This window comes from Gloeophyllum trabeum, assembly GCF_000344685.1.
Source record: "Gloeophyllum trabeum ATCC 11539 unplaced genomic scaffold GLOTRscaffold_00010, whole genome shotgun sequence".
NCBI lineage: Eukaryota > Fungi > Basidiomycota > Agaricomycetes > Gloeophyllales > Gloeophyllaceae > Gloeophyllum > Gloeophyllum trabeum.
In genome coordinates this window covers 1176000-1197847 of record NW_006920419.1, presented here as the reverse complement: position 1 = coordinate 1197847, position 21848 = coordinate 1176000, and the positions used below count along the sequence as shown (strand labels likewise).

Sequence of the window (21848 nt, the reverse complement as noted above, 5' to 3'; positions counted from 1 at the left end):
ATGTGAAAGTCATGACTGACGGCGAGTTTTATGTAACTAAGAGGTGCGTTTGTTGACCTCGGTGGTGAAGATTTGGGGATGATGGTGTGTGAACCTCAGATGTGAGCAAGAACATATGCCAGAACGCGCAGATTCAGCAAGGTCGTCGGAAACGCCTCACGGTCAAGGCGAGCCGATCTGGCTACGGCTTAGGTGCATTTCTAATGGAACCCGCCAAGTGCGGTGATTTGATCGGTGGTATGTACCGTCTTAGTACCGTCTTATGCGGCAACATCTTAGTGCGACACCCACCCTGCTTCTGATTCAGAATATATCGGCGAGATCATCTTTGAACCCACCGCTGAGAGTCGAGCGTGTGTAGAAGTCAATCTGTTTATGGCTTAGAATATTCTGACTGACCTCTACCATGCTAGCGATATAGCCGAGCACCGCGGAAGAAATTATGTGTACGGGCTCGGCGAGGAGTCCTTGGATAGTTCGTATGTGGGCAATGAGACACGCTACATCAACCATTCGGCAACACATGCGAACTGCAAAGCGCCGCGTACGTTCAGTAACAGCTTGCTTATTACATTGGTATTGATGCCCTTAGCAGGGCTTTTGGTTAATGGGGAACATAGGATCGGCATTTACGCTAGTGAGTGTATTCAGGGCCCATCGTCATCATGAGATGTTAAGTTAGGAATCACAGCGGAATTTCTCCCACCTAGAACGGAGTTGTTACTGGACTATGGCCCGCTATTTTTCGACAGTTGACTGTCAGCATTTCGTGCCGCTGCCTCTTTCGTATTCATCTACAGTACATGGACAAGGAGCCTGACCAATAGTCCCTGATCCTCTGTCTACCCTATCTCAAGATGTCATCCTCTTTTACCGCCCAGAAGTTTAACCCTTCAGGTACCGTCCTGTCAACGATCGCCGTGATCTTCTTCTCGGAGTAGTAACAGACGTCCATCTTCTCCCTGCTCCCTCCCATCAAATATACCACCTCGCCCGCACCAGCGTTCATCGAGTGCGACCTCCGCAAGCCTGCGGGGAACGCAAAGAAATCCCCTCCGTTGATAGGCACGTCCTTGGTCTCCGCATCCCCCTCTTTAATTCGCATCACGGCTCCCTCTCCTGCGCTAATGACGTAAACCCATTCGTCATCGTTGGCATGCCAGTGTAGGACGGTGCTCTCCTTATGGGGAGGCAGGTGGACGAGATGCACGGCTGTCTTCGTCAAACCGGTGATGTCGCCCAAGCGTATCTGTTCGCGGTGGACTTCAGGGTCGAAAGGATGTCCCCCGCGCTGGGTGGGAGTGTCGTTGGTACGAACGATGTAGGGCTGCTTGGTGGTCAACATGGTGGGTGAGTGAAATACGTGCAGGGGACCTTCTTGCTGTGGTCCTTTTATATTGCGTATGCCTACCGTGGGTCGTGCCCCGAGATCCTCTGCACGCCCCCAAATTTCGTAAGTACCTGCATGGATGCAATCCACAGCCTCATCTTCTTTGTCGAGCTCCGCCGAAGCTTTATCTCGAGACTGCCTCGCAGCCGCGACCAGATTTGCCCATCACGCATCCGATGTGTTCGGGATTCCTAGTCATATATCTACGTCCCCTCCTAGCGTGGGAAGTCCCCCCTAAAGCCCTTCCCCGGAAACAGGCGTCTACCACAGGCGCGCAGACGCGTACTGACTCAAACCGACCTACCATCCCGACCTCCGCTCTGCACCTTGTGAAATATTCGATATGGATGATGAAGCTGCCGAAATTGAGCTGGTATGCCGCACGCATCGGTAGCCCTCAGACGTCGGATTGACGCTCTCGAAGCTCGAACAGAACCTTAATAAAACTCGAGAAATCTCGCAGCGCATGACATGTAGGCTTATTAGTATTCAACGGTATCGGAACTAGCGTGGCCAACGGTCTTAGCAATTCTAAGCAGTTTTGACACCCGCCTTGTGAAGCTGGAGAAGTCCATTCTTCCTCTGTACAATTCCACACAGCTATTAACGAAACGTGCTACGAGTAAGTGAACCACTGTCTGACAAACATCGATACTTGAATGATAGACTAGACATTGAAAGTGCCCTGCAGAAGATAGATGAAGTCGCCAGCAACCAGGAGGGGATAGCGGCAGAAGAGGCTCTGATTTTGCGAGGGTGAATTTTGTCTCTTCTGGGGGTCGGTCAGCTTCTAAGGATAGCTTGCAGTCCTCAGCCGTCACAATTGGGGGTATACAAGGAAGCACTAGAGCGGCTCAATGCAAGTATTGCGTTCAAGGCGTCCGATCGCGACTCTCGGGATACCGTGCGTCTATCTCCCCACCCTCCACTCGGGTACATCTTTGACACTTCGTAGGCACGTCTAGTGGAAACTGGTGCGAAGAAGCTCGCACAGTTATACACGAAGCTCGTGGCCGAAGGCTCGTCCGGGACGCCGCCGACCGGGATCGACATCACGTCCTCCCCTTTCCCTCCTGAACTCTTGCCCACCCTCACTCCGCTCGTCGCCTTCCTACGCACGCTCCCTGTCCCGGCGACGTATCCATCGCATCCAGCGGCGCCCGCGATCCTGACGACCCTGAAGGAGGCACAGCGCGGGTATGCAGACATGCGCGGTAACTGGATCAAGAAGTGCCTCGAGAGCCAGGCAAGATGGATAGTGGAGAGAGCGGAGACAGTCGATGGTGTGGTTGCGGGAAAGGAGTTTGGGAAATGGGTGGACAGTATATTGAACGTAGCTGAGGTCCGTACCCTCGTAAGATTTCACTCCAAACCGTCAACCGATCAGTTTACAGGAAGAATATCAATTACTAAACGACCTAGCTCCCCTCCCCTCTTCATCACTGCTCTCGTCTACATACAACACCCTCCTAACGCCCGTTTTGGGCTTATTCAGTTCGACGCTCTCCTCCCTCACCTCTCTGATCAAACGTTCGCTCCACAAGTACACGTTCCTTGCTCTGTCTTCATACGCTGCCTTGCTTGCGTCGCAGTCGCGGTGGGACGATATCCTGATACGGCGGGCTGGGAGGAAGGACAAGGATAATGACTTCCGGGAGGGGATGCACTCCCTCAGGGCTGTCTGCTTGAGGAGCTTCCCGGAGTTTATTGTCGACATCAAGAGCGCCGGTCTGGGCCCTGGCAAGGGTGGAGAGCTCAGTACTGGGCTAGCGGACTTTACGATATCCGTGAGTAGCCTTCGCCCAGTTCGGACGGGGGCTTTCGCATAACTCTCGGGTCCATAGACGGTGCAGTATATGGAGAGAATCCCGGACGTCAGAGATGCAGTAGGATCTGCTCTCCTTACTCTTGGGGACGGGAATTGGAAGATGGGCGATGGGATGGCAGTCGGCAAGGGGTCGAAACTCGGGGACGGTGATCAGCAGATTATCCTTGAGCACTTCACCTGTAAGTCCCTCCTTTGTGTCTATCAACCCTCAACTCTCATTCTGCGACCGCAGACGACGTGGTGAACACCGTAGTGAGTAGCCTCACCACGCTATCGCGTACTCAGAAGCGACCCGCATTCGGGTCCATTTTTCTGCTTAACAACATATCGTACCTGCGCACGCGGCTCCTCGAGTCCGACGTCGACATTCGGTCGCTATTGTCGAAGCCGACGACGGAGATCCTGAACTCGAACTTCCGGACTGCAAAAGCGGCGTACTTTGACCTCAATTTCTCACCCTTACTGCAGGCATTAGCGGAGGAGAAGGGAAGCAGTGGTGGGAAGGCGGCGACGAAGGAAAGGTTCACACGGTTCTTCGATCTATTCGAGGAGGTGAAGGAGCGGCATCGAATGGCGAAGGTATTGGAAGAAGATCGGGATGTCAGGGAGCAGTTGTGCGAAGAGGTTGTCAAGCTCGTGGTGCCGTCGCTGCAGCGGTTCACGCAGAGAAATCGCGAGAAAGAGTTCAGCAAGAGTAAGTTTTCCATTTGGCCCGTGTGACACTGAGCCTAATTGATTACCATTGGTATTTGCAGACCCGTCCAAATGTGAGGAACACAAGCAACCAGTGCGCATGTCTTACTGATCTATTTCTATGCAATACAGATATCAAAATGTCCGCCGAAGAGGTGGAAAATCAGATAAGGAGTTTCTACTCCTAGGGAGGGTCCTAGTGGCAATCTCGGAACCGTAGAGGGATACCCAAAGCTACGTGCATATTTTCATGGATGGTGTATATCAATTGTATCTTTATGACGGCCTGTCACGATGACCATAAAGTCCGCCAGGTCCCTACTTATGTGACGGTGGGCTCGACAAATTGCCTGGATCTTCGGGAATGTTGTCTTGGAGTCAGCACACGTCAGATCGAATATGTGAAGTCTGCAGCGATCCTACCTGCACTATCATCGTCATCCAGTCGGAAGTAGTTAGGTCCGTAGTCAAGCAAGAGCTCCTTCCCAACCGGAATCTTCTTCGCTGGAAACGAGGTCACCGTAAGCGAGGATCTGTATGGACACAGGTCAATTGTAGTGCTCACCTGCAAATAATCCTATCCTGTGTTCCGAATTGACGTCGATGACTGCCGGCCCTGATGAGCGGAGCCATTGGGTTAGATCCGAGTGCTGGATTTCGCACCTTTGGAAACGACGTTCTGCGCCATCCCCAGCGCATGGTTGATATACATCGTAGGATTACCAGCACGCATGGCGTCGACGATGTGCTTCACGGAGCGGTCCACCGTCTCGTTCAACGTGAACCAGTAATTCAGGTGGCGGTAGTTCTGGATTTGTCTACCAACCAGGATCGTATGCATGAGTTTGACGCGCAAGTAATCAGTATGTGCTCCTTACACTCTGTGATGCGCGTGCGTCTGCCAGAGAATATCACCGTTGTACTCTGCCCATAACATGGTGAGAAGCTTGTTGTCGGACTGCGGACCAGAGCATAAAAGATACCTCCTATCAGCTCATTCGCTTGGATCGTCCCAGCGGCGAATAAGCCGAGACCGTAGCTACCCTGCTTCGCCAGAGTATTCTGTGCAAATTACGTATAACGCAGAGTGGAACGGAGCATGTACGGATTACAGCTTACCGCACGAACACTGGATTGTATCCTGTTGTTTTGGCAGCTGTGGGTTGGCTTGCCTGTTCGCGGTAGATAAGTCGTATCAGATTGTTACGCCCACAGTGGGAGAGGTCTACCTCTAGATTACGAATATCGTGAATAAGATGCTCCGGAGTTACTGGTAAATATTGTGGCTCACTTGTCTGAAAAACAGGGCATACACAACTCAGGATCACATTCTCTCTGTAGGAGAAAGCACGGGCAGACAGCAGTCCCGCATTTCTGGCCCTTTGTAGTGGCACAGCTGCACCCAGTGAACCTTCGCAGACCTACATCACCACCGCTTCGTCAGATTACCAGACACGACTTCTGATGATGATCCCGACACTCACAGTCGAGGTCGCAGCGGCATCCGCGCTGGCAATGCATAGACCACTGAAAGCACCCGCACTTGGACCTCTTATCGCAGGGCCCTTCGTGAGAGCAGGGAGGGATGCTTGCGCTGTATGTCCTATTAGACGCCATATCCATCAAAGCGGTCATTCCAGAAGGAGCTTACATCTTGTCCTCTTCCTCGCCCATGTCATCGTCTATATCACGTCTAAGCAGCGTCACCCCGTGCAAGTTGCATGGGGCTTACCGAAGACGATCGGGTCTGTTTCCTCCTGTTGTTCCAGTTGGAAGTCTCTTCCGGGAAAGTCGTAGATAGTCTCATCTGGCAGGATAGCACATCGCTGTGCAAAGACCTAGCAGCAAGTCATTTCACTCGCGCATACACCAGTCGTACGGAAGAGAACTTGAGCATACTTCGTTACATGGCTTGCGACATAGGACCGCCAGATCGCAGGGCTTCGAATCGGGTGTGATGGCGAGGATATCGCGGAGGGTTCTGATATCGTCGTCCTCCCATATTACTGATTCCTATTTATGAGACCACTTACACTACGATATCTGCACAGAATCCATATAGACATACTTTGAAGATCTCATAATCCGTGATATGTGTAAAGCAGTCACCGCCGCACGTTTGAGAAGCGCTTAGGCGCATGCCGGTGCTGTTTACGGTCGCTTTCTTAGGTATCAAAGGCGGGTAAGGAAACGCTGTCATAGATAAGCAAGCATGAACGACAGTAATCCCGCATTGAGAGACGACATATACTGTGCGTATGGCAGTGCGGCTCAATGCAATTGAGATTGGGGCAGAAATGCGTCAGAACGGAATCGGCCCTCGCCAACGTATCGTCTTCGGCGCATTCCCTCTTCCACGCCCCGGTCGCTAGCGAACCCAGCGTGGATAGTGAGGCGCCGGGCCATGGTAGGGGGTCTCTGGGAGGAAACTGGGATCGGAATTACCAGCAGACGGAGACGGACAGCCCTACCTGTGCGTCGCCGCCCATAGCATACCGGCATACAGCCCGATGGTCAAGTCGGGCACGGCACGAGGCAGTATGTCGTGGCTGTCGATCTCCTCCAATGGCATGCCCAAGGGGCCAAGGTGCAAACGCCGCAGTGTCTCCAGCTGGATGGCATCAACTGCATAGCATATATTCAATGCAAGCCGGAAGGTAGGGGAATTTACACACTGTCAGGCTCCTGCAGACCGTCTGCTGTCTGCCAGGCAAGGTCAGGAAAGAAAGTCAGGTAGGTAACCGCGTTGAACGCGGGGTCATCTGCATATGGGATGAACTGGCACTGCGCCGTGTCATCCACGTCTCCATCTCTGTAGTAGATGTTGCGAGAAACGGGCGTACACGCCTCGTAGGGTGGATGAGCCGCAAACGGTTTGGCCATTATTTCTTCGAAGTTTATGAAGGACGTACTCCCGTCAGGCTTCCAGCAAGTGAAGGATAGGTCGCTCTCAGCCTCAGATTCCTGATCACCGACTTGCCCAAGCCCAACGCTTTCTGGCTCATCCACAACCTGCTGAGGTTCCCGACTGAAAGACAAAAGAACTTGCCGACACATGTCGGGCTCCCATCTGTAAAATTCCTCCCATACTTGCGCGTACTCCTCCACAATCTGGGTTCTAGGATCGTCCGAAAGGCCAGTGTCTTCCGATGTTTGACGACGGCCTTGAACGTCTTCCATGTTGCCCAACAGAAAATAAACAAAAATACAGCAAGTAAATGCGAGCGTGCCTCGTGTTATAATTGCCCGCCATCGCGTCGAGAATGGCTATATGCGCGCTTCACAAGTGCCGTAACGGTCAGAAAAGGCAGCGGACGTCCCCGGCTGGCGGTTACAGCCTTCTCAGGCTCTCCGCTCATTGGACGAAACCCCATCGCAAGGGGATTGGCTCTGCGTTGCAGTACCGGTACCGCTTCCTGTACAATGTCCGTCTTTCGATGTCTGAATATCCTTTCTCCGCCGCCATGTTTCTTATAGCGAACCAGGTATTTGTCTTGTGTTGCTGCTTCGCTCTACGCGGGGGCCATCGCTGACAAACACATGCTATGCTTCGCAGCGTCTCCTCCACTTGGGCAGCACACGACGACGACGCGGACGACGACAATAACAGCATGTCTGAATTTCCGCCGAATATCGCACCGAACGACGACGGTGGTGAGGGTGCGCAGGTGCAGGAACCGCCTGAGCCGGCCCCCATTACCGAGCAAGACATTGGGGAGTATCGCGAACAGGACCGTTTTCTGCCAGTAGGTCTCAGCTCCCTGTACCCATAGATTTATAGATCGTCAGCCTCGAAACGATGCTAGATTGCCAACGTCGCGCGGATAATGAAGTCCTCCGTGCCGCCGACGGCCAAGATTGCGAAGGAAGCCAAGGAGTGCGTGCAAGAGTGCGTGTCAGAGTTCATCAGCTTCATCACCTCCGAGGCTGCGGAGAAGTGTGCGATGGAGAAGCGCAAGACGATAGGCGGAGAGGACATCCTCTACGCCATGATCACCCTCGGATTCGAGAACTACGCCCAGACGTTAAAGATCCATCTAGCGAAACTCAGACAGGTGCGATTCGTCTCATATACCATCACCCATCCTGACGTATGCTATATAGCACCAGAACGCGTCGCAAAGACCGGGAGAGCTTCCTGATCATGGCGACGCGTAACATCGTGCCATGTTGCCTGTCAATTTAGGCTCTGTTTTGCTGCTCGGTTGTAATTTGTAAAGCTGTTCCATAGCTATCTCATTGCTATTTTACCGCCCTCTGTACAAATAATCCGATGAAATGAAAGTGCCAGCGACCATAACATATCCAAAACACAATTAAACGCGCATACATGTAGAGTACATCAAGCCAAAACATCTAGGGTACAAAACAATTGTTCCGACCGTTCTCAGTAATCCAAGACACAGGTGGCAGAGTAGCTTGTACTGGAGGGGTATTCTGGGTATCATCCACTCATCACTCGTCCCCTCTACGCGCCAGGAAGACACCCATGTCGCTGGTTTTGCGCCTCATGCCGCCGGGGCCTACACCAAACCCAGCGCTGGGAAATCCCCCACGGTTTTCACCAGGTGCTAGCATAGGCGACGGCGCCGCGATCTCAGGGTGAGACTCGGAGAAGTTTGAGTTTATAGGTGAGGGCAGAGACTGGGACTGGGAGGTCGACGATGCGGATGCAGAGTCTCTCGCAGAGGAGGACTTCGACTTCTTTTTCTTCTTCTTCGGTAGCGGCTCGTGGCCAGGATGAACGAACTCTTCCTGAGCGAGAGGAGACGATTGGCATTGGGAAGTGTAATGGTGATTGTACATCCTCGCCGGGTCGCCGCTGTTCGACAGCGACGCGCTCGTGCGCGAGCGCGAGTCCGAGCCTCGATCCGAGCCATTCCCGGTAGCGCGTTTCGCATAGAAGTCGCCCCCAAAATCCGCGTCCTCGTCGTCCACGTCGGCTTGAAACTCGGGCTGGTCGCCGCGCCCCGACTTCGATGGACCGGAGTGGCTGGAGTCGCCCTGCGACGAGCCCGGCATGAACGGCGAGGGAATATTCCCGTGTGCGCCGCCCGACCCGCTCCCAGGGAAGCCCTCGAAGTCGCCGCCCTCCGCGCTCTCCAGCGCAAGCGCCGCCGCAAGTTTCTTCATCTCCTTCCTCTCCCTTCTCCGTGCCCTCTTCTCCTCCTTCTGCCGGCGCTGTTCTGCCTCGGCCGCGGCTCTCAGCTGCATATTAGGCAGCTGGTCAATCGTGGCGGGGTCGAGCGGGGCCGCATCTGAGTCAAGCGTCGTCGATGAGGACACCGTTAGTTGTCCGGAGCGTGTACGTCTCCTGCCACCTCCTTCGAGTTCATCGTCCGACTCGGGCAGCTGGATAGGCGGGCGGCCGAAGAGATCGTACCCGAAGATACTGATGCTCTTGTTGTTCCTCCTCTTCTTCTTTTTCCGCCGGTTCCTGTCCCCCAGATTTGAGTGCAGCGACACCGTCTCCGCCTCGGTGTCGGTCTCGATATCGGCCAGTAAGCCCTCAAGTTCGGGACGCACGCGGTGTTCATTATCGGCAGGCGGTGAGGAGGGTCGAAAACATGGTAGGCACGGTGACAGTACGGCGCGTATGCCGTCTGACCACGAGAAATGGTCCATGTTGGGGTCGGTGTCGCAGGAGACGCGAGAGGTATAGATAGAGGTTATAGGCGGAGCGTCGCGGTCATGTCGAGCACTCAAACACGCGCACGGCGTGGCCGTCAGGCGGTGGGCCTACGGCAACCAAATGGAGCCGGATGGGCCGGTATCCTGCCACCGGTCATTCATCTTTCACGGCAAGGGTGGGACAACATTTTCGTAGGATGCTCCGTAGCGGGACATGATACAGACATAAAGAATGAAAGGACAATGTTAATTAAATGTCCCCTGATTTTTGGGGACCATAGTAAATGTCCCGCAGACCTTTCTTTGTTCACTCAAAGGAGATTCTTCATGTCCAGGTTATGGTCCAGCAAGGACCATTCTAGGAAAGTGTTCTCCCGTCAGGGAGATGTTCCTGGCATGCCCGCCGGCGGGACATCGGTCTCTGCCCGCAGTGTACGCTTCAGAGTATCCGTAGGCATTCGTCAGGCGAGTCTGACATGCAACATAACTCGAAAATATAATACATCGATGCATAATAGGAATTAGCTCGGAAGGTGTAGACAGCCTGGTAATCCCGCGAAGGAAAAGATGAAAGAGAGCAGAAGACCTCAACGCTGTTACTCGGTGCCGCCTTCCTCACCCGAGTCAAGTAGGCTGAGGGCATCCGTAAGCAACCCTGATGCACTACGATTCAAAATTCTCGCACCTGTATTGCTTCAACAGCGAACATTCCCCTCCGTTCTCTAGGTCGATACTGTAGGAATAGAAGTAGCCATCGGAAGAGATGACCATGACCTGAGGCATCGTACTAAAGGTCGTGATCAATCTGTGGAGGCTCGACATGCATATAATAACTAAGACTAACCCGCTCAATGCAACTATGGACCTTACGCCGCTCGTGGGTAGCCGTAGGAACGCGAAATCTCTCGATGGTTCCCACATCTCCGTCAAAGTGTTGGGCAGATAGCCTCCGACGGAAGTCGAGAGGCTCTTTCCCATTTGCAGGGATTTACGGCGCAGACTTGAACTAGAGAGTAGAAAGGATGAGATGAGATATGACGTCAAGCAGATGCGATATAAATCGGTTTGAGTAGACTCACGAAACACCACCCTTCTTCTGGCTGTCGATATACGCCTCGTACCCACCATCCATCGCCTGTTCTCCGCTGTTCACAGAGCCCGACGGACTAGCCGGCCCCTGCCCATTCTTGATACTCGATCCACTCGATCTATGAGGCCCCAGCTTGAAGATATGCACCGTATCGTGCGCCGAGCTAACCGCCAGCAGCGTCGATACAATATTGAAATTTATCGAGTATATCCGGGCCTCGCGAGTTCCGCGGCGGAACTGGTAGAGCTTCTCCGCGCCGGGGATGCTCCAGACACGGATCACGGTGCCCTTGTCGGACGCGGTCGCTAGCAGGGTGCCGTTTGAGTTGATGGAGAGGAAGGAAATGGGCGACTTGTGCGCTTGGATGACGTTGGCGACAGTTAGTGAGCGCGTGTTGAACAGGAGGACGTCGCCGGACTGTACCGAGGGCGCGGAAGGTACTTGCGTGGACATGGTAGTTGGCGAAGGGACGGGAGAGGGGTAGGCGAGGTATGAATTGTCTGCGGAGGGGGAGAGGGCGCATATTGCTGGAGGGAATAGTGTTAGTCTGGCTCAGCCTCTCCTGAGAAGGAAACTCACCTTCCGGGTTGGGCGTGGTCTCGATGACGTGCAGGAGGCGCATATTCGAGATATCGTAAATGTATATTTCGGACTCGAGCACAATAACAAGCGTCTTGCGGTTCAGTTTGACTGCGAGGATGGACGAGGGGAAGAGGAGTTCACAGATCATGGATTGGCGCTGGATCTGCATCAGACTGGGCGAACAAGCCGTGCAGTGCGAGCCGTACCTTCGTGTTGACTATCTGGAGTTTTCGCGGACTTGACGAGGGCTGGTCAGCAGCCCCCACCAGCGCTATTAGCGATGTGCAGAACAGCATCTCAACAATGCCTCTGGCGCCATCGTCTGGCCTTCGTTAGGCAGGGTAAGCGGGTAAGATAAACACACTCACTCATGGTATATACCCTCCCAAATGGATCGCAATTCGTAATGCTGTAGCCCTTCTTCGTGCCCACGGAAATACATCTGCAAGATATTCGACCTCTCTCAGCCATCTCTACGGACAGAACGCACCGTCACAATCCTTACGTGAAGTCTTGGTTGAAGTTCGCAAAGAGCAGATTAGGGTTATGACGGTCAGCCTGTGCCAGCATCATCCTGCTTCAGCAGTCTTTCACGATGCAGTGGAACAGGAATCGAGGGGGGGAGAATGGTAGGCAGTAGAGACTGGGTGCGGTAATTCTGGTCATCGGCGACGCGCTGCATAGTATTTTCACACGCTTCTAAGAACGGGTGTCTGTGTGAACGCACTCGAACGCAGCTTGAAGCTTGAACGTTTGAACGTCGAAGGCACTGCTGGGTGAATACCGGTGAGTACCCAAGGCACTTGCAATGTGAGCCGCGCTCGAGCTATGATATTCATCGTAAGTGCCTGAGGTATCATTTTGTCAGATATCCAATACTACAGTACATGCAATCCAACTGCGCAATACATGTACACTCGATGTAAGTGTCAATGACCAATACAGTACACCCAATGTAAGTGCCCAAAATACCCAATGTAAGGCTCCAAAACACTCAATGTAAGTAAGTGCCCAAAACACTCCATGTAAGTGCCCCATCACACCTAGCATAAGTGTTCAATATACTCCAGGTAAGGGTTTACAGCAGCCGATTTCAGTGCCCAAAGCACCAATATTGGTGCCTATAACACCAAATATAAATTCCCGAGGCACTGCTTACAATTCGGTCTACAGAAGTGCCCTATAATCTTGCCTAGGTCACTTGTAAGGAGTGCACATGATTCAACGTGAACGAAGCGATTCTTGGCGAGTGTCCCTTTGACTTCTTTGACGGACGAACAACAGAAAACAGGCATTCAGCTTACACTCGAACACCTTGCGCACCCGCACTTAAGACCTGACACACTGTCCACGCCTGCCGTTTAGGCAATTTAAATTTCAACTTCCGTGAAGCCAAGGACTAGTACTAATATATTATATGAAGCAGTATAATGCTACAGGCTATACATTATTGTGGGCTACGACACTACTAGGATAGGGATGTAAACCGTATGAGATGCACCAAAGCCGTAGGACGGCCGGCCAAGATCCGGGGGGTTATCAACGCTCATCCTCAAGTGCTGCATTGGACGTCAGGAGAAATAGTCTGCACACAATCAGCGTCCCCCGGGGAGGGGCGAACGTCCATTCTCAAGCCCGCATTCCCATCCTTCTCGGTGCAGGGGCATCTGAAACCTGCGAGACACAAATATGCATCCGCCCTCCGAAAGGGCCCTGCAGCCTACTCTCCTCCTGACGGTTCTGCCTGCCAACGTCCATCAAGTTCCCCCATTTAATCCACCAGTCCTCCGCGACCTCGTCCGCATCATAGTCAAACATATGGATATGCTCCTCCCACTGCTCCCGCAGCATCTCTTCGTCGGCCTGGTCCCATGCCAAGACCGTTTGCGATAGAGCCGCTCTCAATCCTTTATCGCGTATAGCTTGGAGTTCGCTGCCGTCCAGGAAGGTGACCTGGTCGAGCTTGCCTATTTCGGAGGCAAGGACCTCGGCGGCGCGCGGGAGGCGGATTTCCTCGTAGGCGGAGACGAGCGAAGGGAGCTGGTCGGGCGAGCGCAGGCGGGAGAACAGGTTGCCAAGGATTGCTGCGTCTTCGATGCCCATTGCAACGTTTTGCGTCTGACCGTCCTGTTTCCAAGAGAGATGAGACTACGCACGTATGTTCCTTTCGATTAGGCTTACAGGTATCAGGTGGGCTGCTGCACCGACTAGAATGACCTTGTTTGAGTCGTGGATGAGGCTTTCCAGCGGTCTGTCACTTAGTTGCGGCGTAACCGTGTCTATCCTCACTAATCCCAATAATTTCTGTAGTCTTCAAAGCAGGTGACTAAGTGGCGGAGACAACCGCACTATGAAATTTCACACCTTGGTTCAAGGGTAGCATAGTCAATATCGAATCGAACGCTGTGACCTTCACGATTGCGTCGTATAGGTGCCGCGATTGTTACACAATAATTTCGGTAGCCACTCTTTGCAAGATTAATCAATCGTGGGACGTAGGTAAGAATATTAGGCACTCACAACGGGACTTCCATAGATTGCGAATCCATCGCCCATCCACATATTTAGCTGGAATGCGACTGTTATGTGTGATATTGCGAGAAAGTAAGCGGCAAGCCCACCTTAGGCTCTCTGAGAAGCGCGTGTAGACTGTGATCGCTCTTCATTAATTCTGAAGGGATAGAGGTGCTACAACAACGATTCAATCAATCAATGAGCGGTCGTTCAGGCAAATCGCCCAGACTGACTTGGACACATAGAGTTGGCGCCCTGTGGATAAAGTCGGGCCAGCTCTTCCGGTTATCGATCGTCGTACAACACTCGACAACCCATCCGCTCCGATAATCAGGTCTCCCCTGATAGTCTCCCCGGTGGACAGCACGATAGACGCCCGAGAAGGGTCGACGCTAACGACATGAGACGAGAAGCGGATCATTGCTCCCGCACTCTTTGCGAGTGAATATACCCAGCTATAAAGATCATCGTACTGTTATGTGGATATAAAAATTGAGTACTTCGACTTCAAGCTAGGTTCAGGCGGTAGAAAGAAAGCGATCACCTGGATTAAGAGCCAGTCTGCTCCAAAAGCGTTCATGATCTCTTCGTGGAAGACCATTGCTCCTACTTTCTCTCCAGTGCGGGCTATAGGCGCTTAAGCCCCATTAACATGTCGATGAGAATGTCTCCTTACTGAGTCTGAATGAGATTTCCGAACCCTTGATCGCTTGCGCGGCCAGTTGTCGACCGAGGCCCCAGCGCATCAATATACGGGTCATATTAGGCGGCGAGCGCATTCCTCCGCCTCCCTGTTAGGGCATAGCTCTCGTGAGCTACTCCAAACCGTCAGAAAGAAGCTGACCGTACCTTCGCAGGGCCCGAGGCTTGTTCGAGCACAAGCACCTGATGCCCTGCCTTCCGCAGTGTAAATGCGGAAGCAAGGCCAGCGATGCCGCCGCCCACAATTATGATTAGCAGCGGTAGTGACGTTGTTCTTGATGATACCATGAGTGCACTAGGGATAGTTTGTATGGGAGAAGGTCGAGTCCCCAGACGAAGTGGATTATAAAAGCAATGCTCATTGACGGCCAGCGAAGGCTAGAGAAGTACGTCGCTCAGGAATCGAATCCTCTATAGGCGGGGAGAATCCGCGTCGCGGTCCCGAAGATACGTGGCTTAGGTATTCTTAGCCTGAGTGAGGGGTGCACCACACTGGAAGAAAAGTCCGCTCGTATCGAACGCAAACTCCCGTGAGGAAATCCATGTCTATCAGGGCTTCCAGTTCCGGTTCCATATCATGATCGTGTTGGGCGATGTCCGTGATCGCAGGCGCAGAAATACAGGGAATAATGTCCTTTCTGCACGGTATGGCAGGACTATGGCAGGCTAGCATGGCCAGCAACTCCTTGGAGCATTCAGCGGTCCAATATTATAACGGTAGAATCAATGCTGTATGAGGCGGTGGACAGATATTAGACGGGGAGAGCACTAGGCTTGACGGGATGCGCCGGGCATCTATTCGGGTTCCTTGATTTCCCGTTATTCTTGTACGACACAGTAAATTCTTACCGTGAGACCTGTCTGTAGAGGATCACTACAAGAAGCGGTGTACCTGGAAGGTGTCTATAGGACACTAGTCTTGGTGGTGATCGGACTCTGACAACTTTGTTACTCGTATGTACAAGTGCATCATCATCGGTTCAGACTACAGTCGCGGACAACCAAAGGCAGCAATTTCGGCGACCCCATTTTTCCAGTCCCAGAACCCGTGGGAGTTCGGATTCTAATGCAGGAATCTAGATTGGCACGAGCGAAATTCTCATAAACCCTTTATTTCCCTTAAAATGGGTTGTACGGGGTCAAAAATTTGGCCACACCCTAAAGGAAATCGGGAAAAATCCGAAAAGTAGCCCGTCTTGGTAGTCTTGCTGTAGCTCGGCACAAGCCACACCAGCCAGCCAAGCGGAGCCGAAAACAAGCCGTGCTGAGCTGAGCTGACGGCTTGGGCTCGATAATGATACCACTGCAGTAAAAAGAAAATAAAAAGGAAAAGGGGGAAGGCTCAGGGAGCCATGCGCCGACATCCAAATATGATTATTTGTGGCTGGAAGGCTGCTTTTGCTCATGAGCTGGTCATGCAACATCCTGCTGCTCACCTGTGAGGCAGGAGATGTATGTCTAGGATTCTGGTTCTCGCAAATTTGATGTGCAATTAATTTTTCTCCCCGGTCTTCGACGGGTATTGACTGAGTATCTAAGAAAATACCCCCTACCAATTGCCTAAGATAGAGCCACCTCATGTACAGCTACTATGGTCACACTGTGACAATCACATGTTTTATCCATATACGGCAGGTCAGTGTAAGGAAATCGACAAACTCATCAATAGAATTGAGCACACTTCAGCTGATTATAAGACGGGTAGGTCGAAATTCTCAGATATTTTTTATAGGAACTGTTTCTATGTACTGTATCTTTAATTCCTATAAAACCTATTAGGCGTTTTCTGTTCGTGTCTGGAGGTTTAAGGCAATCATGGTGTTTGTCCCGCCAAGTGTGACGAAAAGAGTCACGTGATGGTAGTTGTACATGAGGTGGCTCTATCTTACAACACCTACATGGTGCAGGTAGCTACAAGTAAGAGATCTTCTGAAGGTTTCATAGTACACAACATGCTTTTAACCATCATAGTTGCTCACTGCGATATTGAATGTGAGACACTCGGTGCACATTTCCCACGCCTAGAAACCCTCACAATATCAGCGGTGGCTGCAACTGGAAGTCCTCGCCTGCGAGCTTTCTGGCTGTGTACCTCTCACCACAAGTATGTAGTACACTCTTTACTCCAGGATAGAGTATTGGGTTAAAGTATCAGATTTTATGAACAGCTATAAACAGGTATACAGTTTGTTTATGATATTGAGTGGAGTTCGAACCTCACTAATGATCTCAGCAATGCCCGCCTTGCACTCGCAGCAACAAGGCTGACATGGTGGCCGCGACATGATTATAAAAATTTGAGACTATACAAAGCTCTATAGCATGCTCTTTAAGTGAGCATTCTGACAGTTTTGACCCAAATACATATCCTGGAACTCCTTGAGGGTCATTCATGGGCCACATGAGCTTGCCGGCTATAGAATTGAAACTCCACTCAATATCAATATCATGCCTGGGAGTGAGTAATGCCCCATGGCTTGCAGCTTGAGCCACAGCTCCTCCTATTAAGGATGACCATCGCTGCAACAGCAGCAAGTAATCCATACAATTCCTAATATTTATCCTATGCCATCTAAGAGTCTCATAGTGTAGCCATCCGAAGTTTTTTATGCTCTCCGACAAGCCAACAGCCTGAGTAAGGCCACTGATATGCACTGACACACAACAACACCTAAGACCAAATGGGAAATAACCTATCACACCCAGTGGTATGGGTGGAGGTGGTCTAAGATGATTGAAGGGTAATATTTAAGTTCGAGAGGAGGGGGAGGAGTAAGACGATGTAGGGTAGTCCGTAGGAAGACCTAGAAAAATAAAATGAAGTCTTGACACCTGGAACAAACATGAATCGAGGCTCTGGAGTATTTATCTCCGAAGAATTGAAGATAAACAAAGGTCGCAAGCACCAACACCTAGCGTAGGATCGTGCTCGTGGAGATGGAAATTGCTAGAGAGACTTGGTTAAATTTATTTTGCTATGTAATACTCATGAGAGCTAATATTTTGACAGCAGAGATAATTCAAGTGACAAGTCAGGCTGATTGGCAAAGCTAGGATCAGTTGTAAATCACTAAGTCCGACGCTTTTGAACTTCGAGGGTCACTGAGATAATAACTCTGATATGCTGAGATGGTGAAGAGCAAACTTGTTTTTACTTTCCTTTCATCATACATTTTATACTACGGCAATGACCCTGCAACCACCCGGAGATAAGTAACAAATACTCACCGCAACTCCCTTGACCGCTCAGCATCTGTCTGCCGCTATACCATGCACCATACGACTCCCTAGTCCCTCCATATGCTCCTCCTACTCCCTAGAGGTTGTCCTGATATGCTTGTGCTGATCCTCAGCCTTCCCATCGTGTTGCATAGCATGCCGGTCACATGCAAATTAACTCCGGCCGCTTTCTGACTGATGCTGGCCTCATGGCCGCGGATTTATGCCCACAAACTCGGTAATTTGATGGAGATGAAGGGGAGGAAGTACGGGAAGCTGGGGATGAGGACAACTCACAATTAGGCAGGTTCCCGCGACTGCCGGAGATAAATCGTGCCGAAGTTACTTCTTTATCTGCTCTGGAGCGCCTGACCTCGGAGCTAAATCAGGCCCCCTGAAAATACCCATAGTGGTCTGATACCGGTCTTGGTAAAAATCACCCTCAAATGGGTGCCAGGTCTGATACAGTTTTGGTAAAGGACCTGCTGGTGCGATCAATCTTGGATACCAATTTTCGGGTAAAAACAGGCATCCAGAGCAAAGGTCAGATCCTATTTGGGTAACAATTATAGCCACAACAGTGCCACAACTTGCCACAACAATCAGCTGGGTGAGATTCTTGGATTCCATATACACCAGTGCACCTCAGAGAGGCTCATGAAGCTCATACATAACTGAACCTGGTATCACCGCAGGCACCAGAATTCTTTTGTGACTAAATAAATAAATGTCCACAAGCCCTCAGGCTGGATACCAATGTTCCGGTAAAAAATCACATCTAAGGTGAGAGGTAGGATACTTTTCGGGTAAAATGCATCCTAATATGGTAATTTTGGTTTTGGTAAAAATCGGGGGAAAGTTGGTATCTGGTATCAGACCTCTATGGGTATTTTTAGGGGGCCTGCTCAGAGGGCACAGTCAGGTCCATAGGTTTGCAATGTTACCCAATTGCTGCGACATATGCTGTTAGAGTACTTTAGAGTACTACAGCAAACCGAGCATCCGGATGTCTTGTTGCAGGGTGTGACATTAGCCACTGTTACAAAGCTGTGCACAAGGTGTTCACGTGCGGCGCGCTCAGTGCAGGGGCTGGATGTGGAGATTATATCTGCTACCCTCCCCGTAACTCCCTGTAGCATGCCATGCAGCATACCTGCTTGTTATGCATAGTTTCCCTAGGTATTTCTAAGGAGAAGTAGAGTAACTGATGAAGAGTTATGGAGGCAGCAGACAATTCACCTGTATTGGTTGGATGCTAATGCTACTGCTAGAGCTCGAATGAACAACCTTTTGTCATTAGGCAGCAGAGCTGCAGGGTTTATATACACTGTGGCCCATAGGCTGACTAAGCTACATGGAATATCCCTAATCCTACTGGGCTCCACCTATGTTGTCACTGACCCACATGAGCTCTGTGCCCTTGTACAATAGTGGAATATACCAGAATGTTCCAGGGAGTTCCAGTGCATTCTGGTATGTTGTAGAACCTGGCAGCTAAGTCAGCGCCTAGTTCAACAGTAACAAGTCCCTTTTCTTGTCAGTGGCCAGACATTGGCCACCGGGATGTGATCGCCGACCTGTAACAGTGTCAGCAGTGTGACACAAAACACTATCATGCTCACGTGTGATGGTATCAATTGTACTGTATTTGTTTCTCTTGATTTTTCGACTGGGCACCACAGGACCACTGGGCCAGGACCATGACTCAGGACCATGGGCCAGGATCCTGTCGATATTATATTCTGAGCCATGGCAACACTACATTTTGGTTTTGCAGCACAGACAAACAATCCGAACAATCAATTATTGAGCACACCTACTGGCTTTTGACAGTGGTTAATAACAAGCTTTAATTAACTAGTCATTTACTTGCTACTATCTCAAGGTCAGATGTTCCTCTGGTGAAAATACTCCGATTGATGAGAGGGCTCTCGAATGCTTATTACTGAACAAATGCTGTGGTTATGATTACTTATGTAATAACCTACAATTAGCATTGTGCATACAGTAAGTATTGTGTCCTCCACAGTACAAGTATTCCCATTGATGGTCATGAACCAAGCTCCTCGCAATGCAGGGAGATGTCCTTGTATTACGGAACAGTCAAAACCTTTCGTAGCATCTAGTACTGTGAGTCTCCAACAAGTGGTTGAGTAGTGTGAGAGACCAGGCTCAAATGTTGAATGATGACACAACTGCCTTGTGAGGGTAATTATGGTGCTCAGCACTTGGTAACTGCCAATTTTGTACACTTGTCAAATTTGAATTTCAGAAGGCAGATTTTACAGCTTGGTTAGTTCCTGAAAGCATCCCTGTTGCTTGGAAAACACTTAAAACCTTCATACTGAGGGGAAAACAAAAGTGTTAGACTGTCATAAGGTTTAACTTGTATTTATTAGCATACCATACATGGTAGTAGTTACGACCTGATATAGTAGGCAAGCAAGCACATGTGTGGCCAATTTTGTTTAGGTCAGATTTATATCTCACTCAATTTTGGGCATTTCAAAAACTGGTCTGGTGGAAATGATCCGTTAGGGCCTGTTCAGTTGCGCGGGTAGGGTAGGGTAGGGTAGGGTTAAAGTACAAAATTTGTGGCGTTTCGGATACAACCGAGGAAATTTCCCGTTCGCAGGTCTCACAGAACGTGTTTGGTGGACTCAAGTCCAGCGCCAGGTCTGTCACCAGAGTGACCGCACCTGTATGGGTGTCTGTGCATGCTGCCGATAAGCCGAGCTAGACCAGTTGGTTTTAGAGTATTTGGCCAATCAGCAGAGCTGGCCATTGCCAAAGAACCATTGCGCTGCTCAAATGAGGAATAGATGCACGTGGGTCTGAGCTCCAGACTTGAAGAAGCAGGATCCATCCATAAATAGCGCATGTCACACTCTGTGACTCAGGGTGAGAATAGAAGCCACTGGGACCGCTGGGAAACCGAGGACCCAGCTAACCTACCCTACCCTACCCGCGCAACCGAATCATAGCGGTGCAAGCGCCAATCCCCGACTCCAGTCAGAAACCATTAAGTATATCAGTACTAGTGTGTGGTCAAGCTGTGGAATGCCACTCTTGATGGACACATACACAGTATTCATATAGTCCTGTCTTATATCTACATCAGTATTAAAGGGGCTTCCTTGAGTTACCAGTTCCCACTCAGAGATACTAGTCTCATCTATTGGCTTCACTTGTTTGAATGCATCCTTTTATCAAATGCTACGCACTTGCATCACTTGATCGTCAAAACAAAAGTGGTGTCAGTCCGGTCGGGACCATTGCTTACATGAGGTTCTCACGGTGAGAGCGAGTGCCCCTCCTTTGCGAGGGGTTCTGGCACCCTTGAATTGTGTCGCACTTTTCGTCGCACCGGCAAAATCCGGCGTGCTATGTTTGGCCCTAGTGGCGCTACTACTGAACAAGGACTTGGCACTTCGGGAGTTGCAGTATTTAGGGCCGGGCAGAAGATTGTACGAAAGGTAATTTCCAGCCAATTAGAGCCCGCGGAATTCCCTTTCATACAATCTTTTGCCCGCCCCTAAAGACTGCAACTCCCGCAGTGTGGCCATGGTCAGGAATCCATCTCAATGTTCACACTTAAGTCCCGCTCAACTATGTAATAAGTGTTGGTTTGAAGGCATATTGTGAGCTAGAACTTAGAGGTACAGGGAGCGCATAGTATTAAGCATAGATCCTTGTACCTCAGAATTTTTGAGTGTTGTATGTCATGGCTTGAGAAGGATTTGAGTGTATGTGCACTCCATCTAACATGGGTATTCAATCATTCAAGTTTTCTGGGTCTCCATGCCATACGTAAGTCTGTGATGGACAATTTACAAATAAGTAGAATTAAGAAAATCCATGCCATTCCATGGCTTATGAGGCCGAACAGACTGTAAGATAAAACCATGATATGAAGTGGATGCCAGATGTCCAGGCAACAGACATGCACCATTAGGCATTCTTGAGAGTGGCTAAGTATCTCTTAGACTACTTAGGAGACAACAGCACAGGGCATTCTACCTCCTATATTACTAACAATATCCTTTGTATTATCTTACATGGTAGAAATAGTCTCCTTACGATGATTTGTGGACCCCCTGTAGCAGCCGCAACATCTTGAACTTAGTGCAAGTTCTCAGGGTCGATTTCTTGAACAAAGTAGGGGTAAGTTGCCGGCGCCAGACGGCGCTTCACGAGTT

General features: G+C 50.7%; 8 protein-coding genes across 8 annotated transcripts; 2 read left to right on the top strand and 6 right to left on the bottom strand.

The window, feature by feature from the left end:
• Position 1: 1 nt before the first annotated feature.
• On the bottom strand, positions 2-1438 carry GLOTRDRAFT_100723 (uncharacterized protein). Its single transcript, XM_007869840.1, has 6 exons — positions 692-1438; positions 596-637; positions 414-544; positions 308-353; positions 100-237; positions 2-43 (listed from the first exon to the last, which is right to left on the bottom strand). The coding sequence occupies exon 1, from the start codon at positions 1343-1345 to the stop codon at positions 848-850; it is 498 nt and encodes a 165-aa protein (XP_007868031.1). The 5' UTR covers positions 1346-1438; the 3' UTR covers positions 2-43; positions 100-237; positions 308-353; positions 414-544; positions 596-637; positions 692-847.
• A 272-nt stretch (positions 1439-1710) lies between these two features.
• GLOTRDRAFT_63401 (exocyst complex component, exo70 subunit) lies at positions 1711-4269 on the top strand. The gene is made up of 11 exons (XM_007869839.1): positions 1711-1763; positions 1815-1863; positions 1917-2012; positions 2062-2146; positions 2198-2294; positions 2346-2732; positions 2785-3177; positions 3235-3397; positions 3451-3912; positions 3974-3985; positions 4044-4269. Exons 1-11 carry the CDS (start codon positions 1734-1736, stop codon positions 4097-4099), a joined length of 1830 nt encoding a protein of 609 aa, XP_007868030.1. The 5' UTR covers positions 1711-1733; the 3' UTR covers positions 4100-4269.
• On the bottom strand, positions 4230-4848 carry GLOTRDRAFT_131077 (uncharacterized protein; the record flags this gene model as incomplete). Its single annotated transcript, XM_007869838.1, has 5 exons — positions 4230-4282; positions 4335-4415; positions 4477-4518; positions 4575-4729; positions 4790-4848. The coding sequence occupies 5 exons, from the start codon at positions 4846-4848 to the stop codon at positions 4230-4232; spliced, it is 390 nt and encodes a 129-aa protein (XP_007868029.1).
• A 710-nt stretch (positions 4849-5558) lies between these two features.
• GLOTRDRAFT_131076 (uncharacterized protein) lies at positions 5559-7091 on the bottom strand (the record flags this gene model as incomplete). The annotated part of the gene is made up of 7 exons (XM_007869837.1): positions 5559-5593; positions 5644-5749; positions 5811-5924; positions 5980-6104; positions 6163-6329; positions 6383-6536; positions 6587-7091. 7 exons carry the CDS (start codon positions 7089-7091, stop codon positions 5559-5561), a joined length of 1206 nt encoding a protein of 401 aa, XP_007868028.1.
• Positions 7092-7456: 365 nt separating this feature from the next.
• Positions 7457-8069, top strand: GLOTRDRAFT_131075 (uncharacterized protein; the record flags this gene model as incomplete). The annotated part of the gene is made up of 3 exons (XM_007869836.1): positions 7457-7657; positions 7718-7966; positions 8016-8069. 3 exons carry the CDS (start codon positions 7457-7459, stop codon positions 8067-8069), a joined length of 504 nt encoding a protein of 167 aa, XP_007868027.1.
• Positions 8070-8366: 297 nt separating this feature from the next.
• On the bottom strand, positions 8367-9536 carry GLOTRDRAFT_94902 (uncharacterized protein; the record flags this gene model as incomplete). The annotated part of the gene is made up of 1 exon (XM_007869952.1): positions 8367-9536. The coding sequence occupies one exon, from the start codon at positions 9534-9536 to the stop codon at positions 8367-8369; it is 1170 nt and encodes a 389-aa protein (XP_007868143.1).
• Positions 9537-10205: 669 nt separating this feature from the next.
• GLOTRDRAFT_45442 (WD40 repeat-like protein) lies at positions 10206-11784 on the bottom strand (the record flags this gene model as incomplete). Its single annotated transcript, XM_007869554.1, has 8 exons — positions 10206-10329; positions 10387-10542; positions 10622-10682; positions 10737-11159; positions 11212-11371; positions 11421-11536; positions 11583-11656; positions 11720-11784. 8 exons carry the CDS (start codon positions 11782-11784, stop codon positions 10206-10208), a joined length of 1179 nt encoding a protein of 392 aa, XP_007867745.1.
• Positions 11785-12606: 822 nt separating this feature from the next.
• Positions 12607-15100, bottom strand: GLOTRDRAFT_63391 (FAD/NAD P-binding domain-containing protein). The gene is made up of 9 exons (XM_007869835.1): positions 14578-15100; positions 14405-14519; positions 14273-14355; positions 13962-14200; positions 13836-13902; positions 13735-13782; positions 13579-13682; positions 13396-13525; positions 12607-13341 (listed from the first exon to the last, which is right to left on the bottom strand). The coding sequence occupies exons 1-9, from the start codon at positions 14716-14718 to the stop codon at positions 12844-12846; spliced, it is 1425 nt and encodes a 474-aa protein (XP_007868026.1). The 5' UTR covers positions 14719-15100; the 3' UTR covers positions 12607-12843.
• Between the last annotated feature and the right edge of the window lie 6748 nt (positions 15101-21848).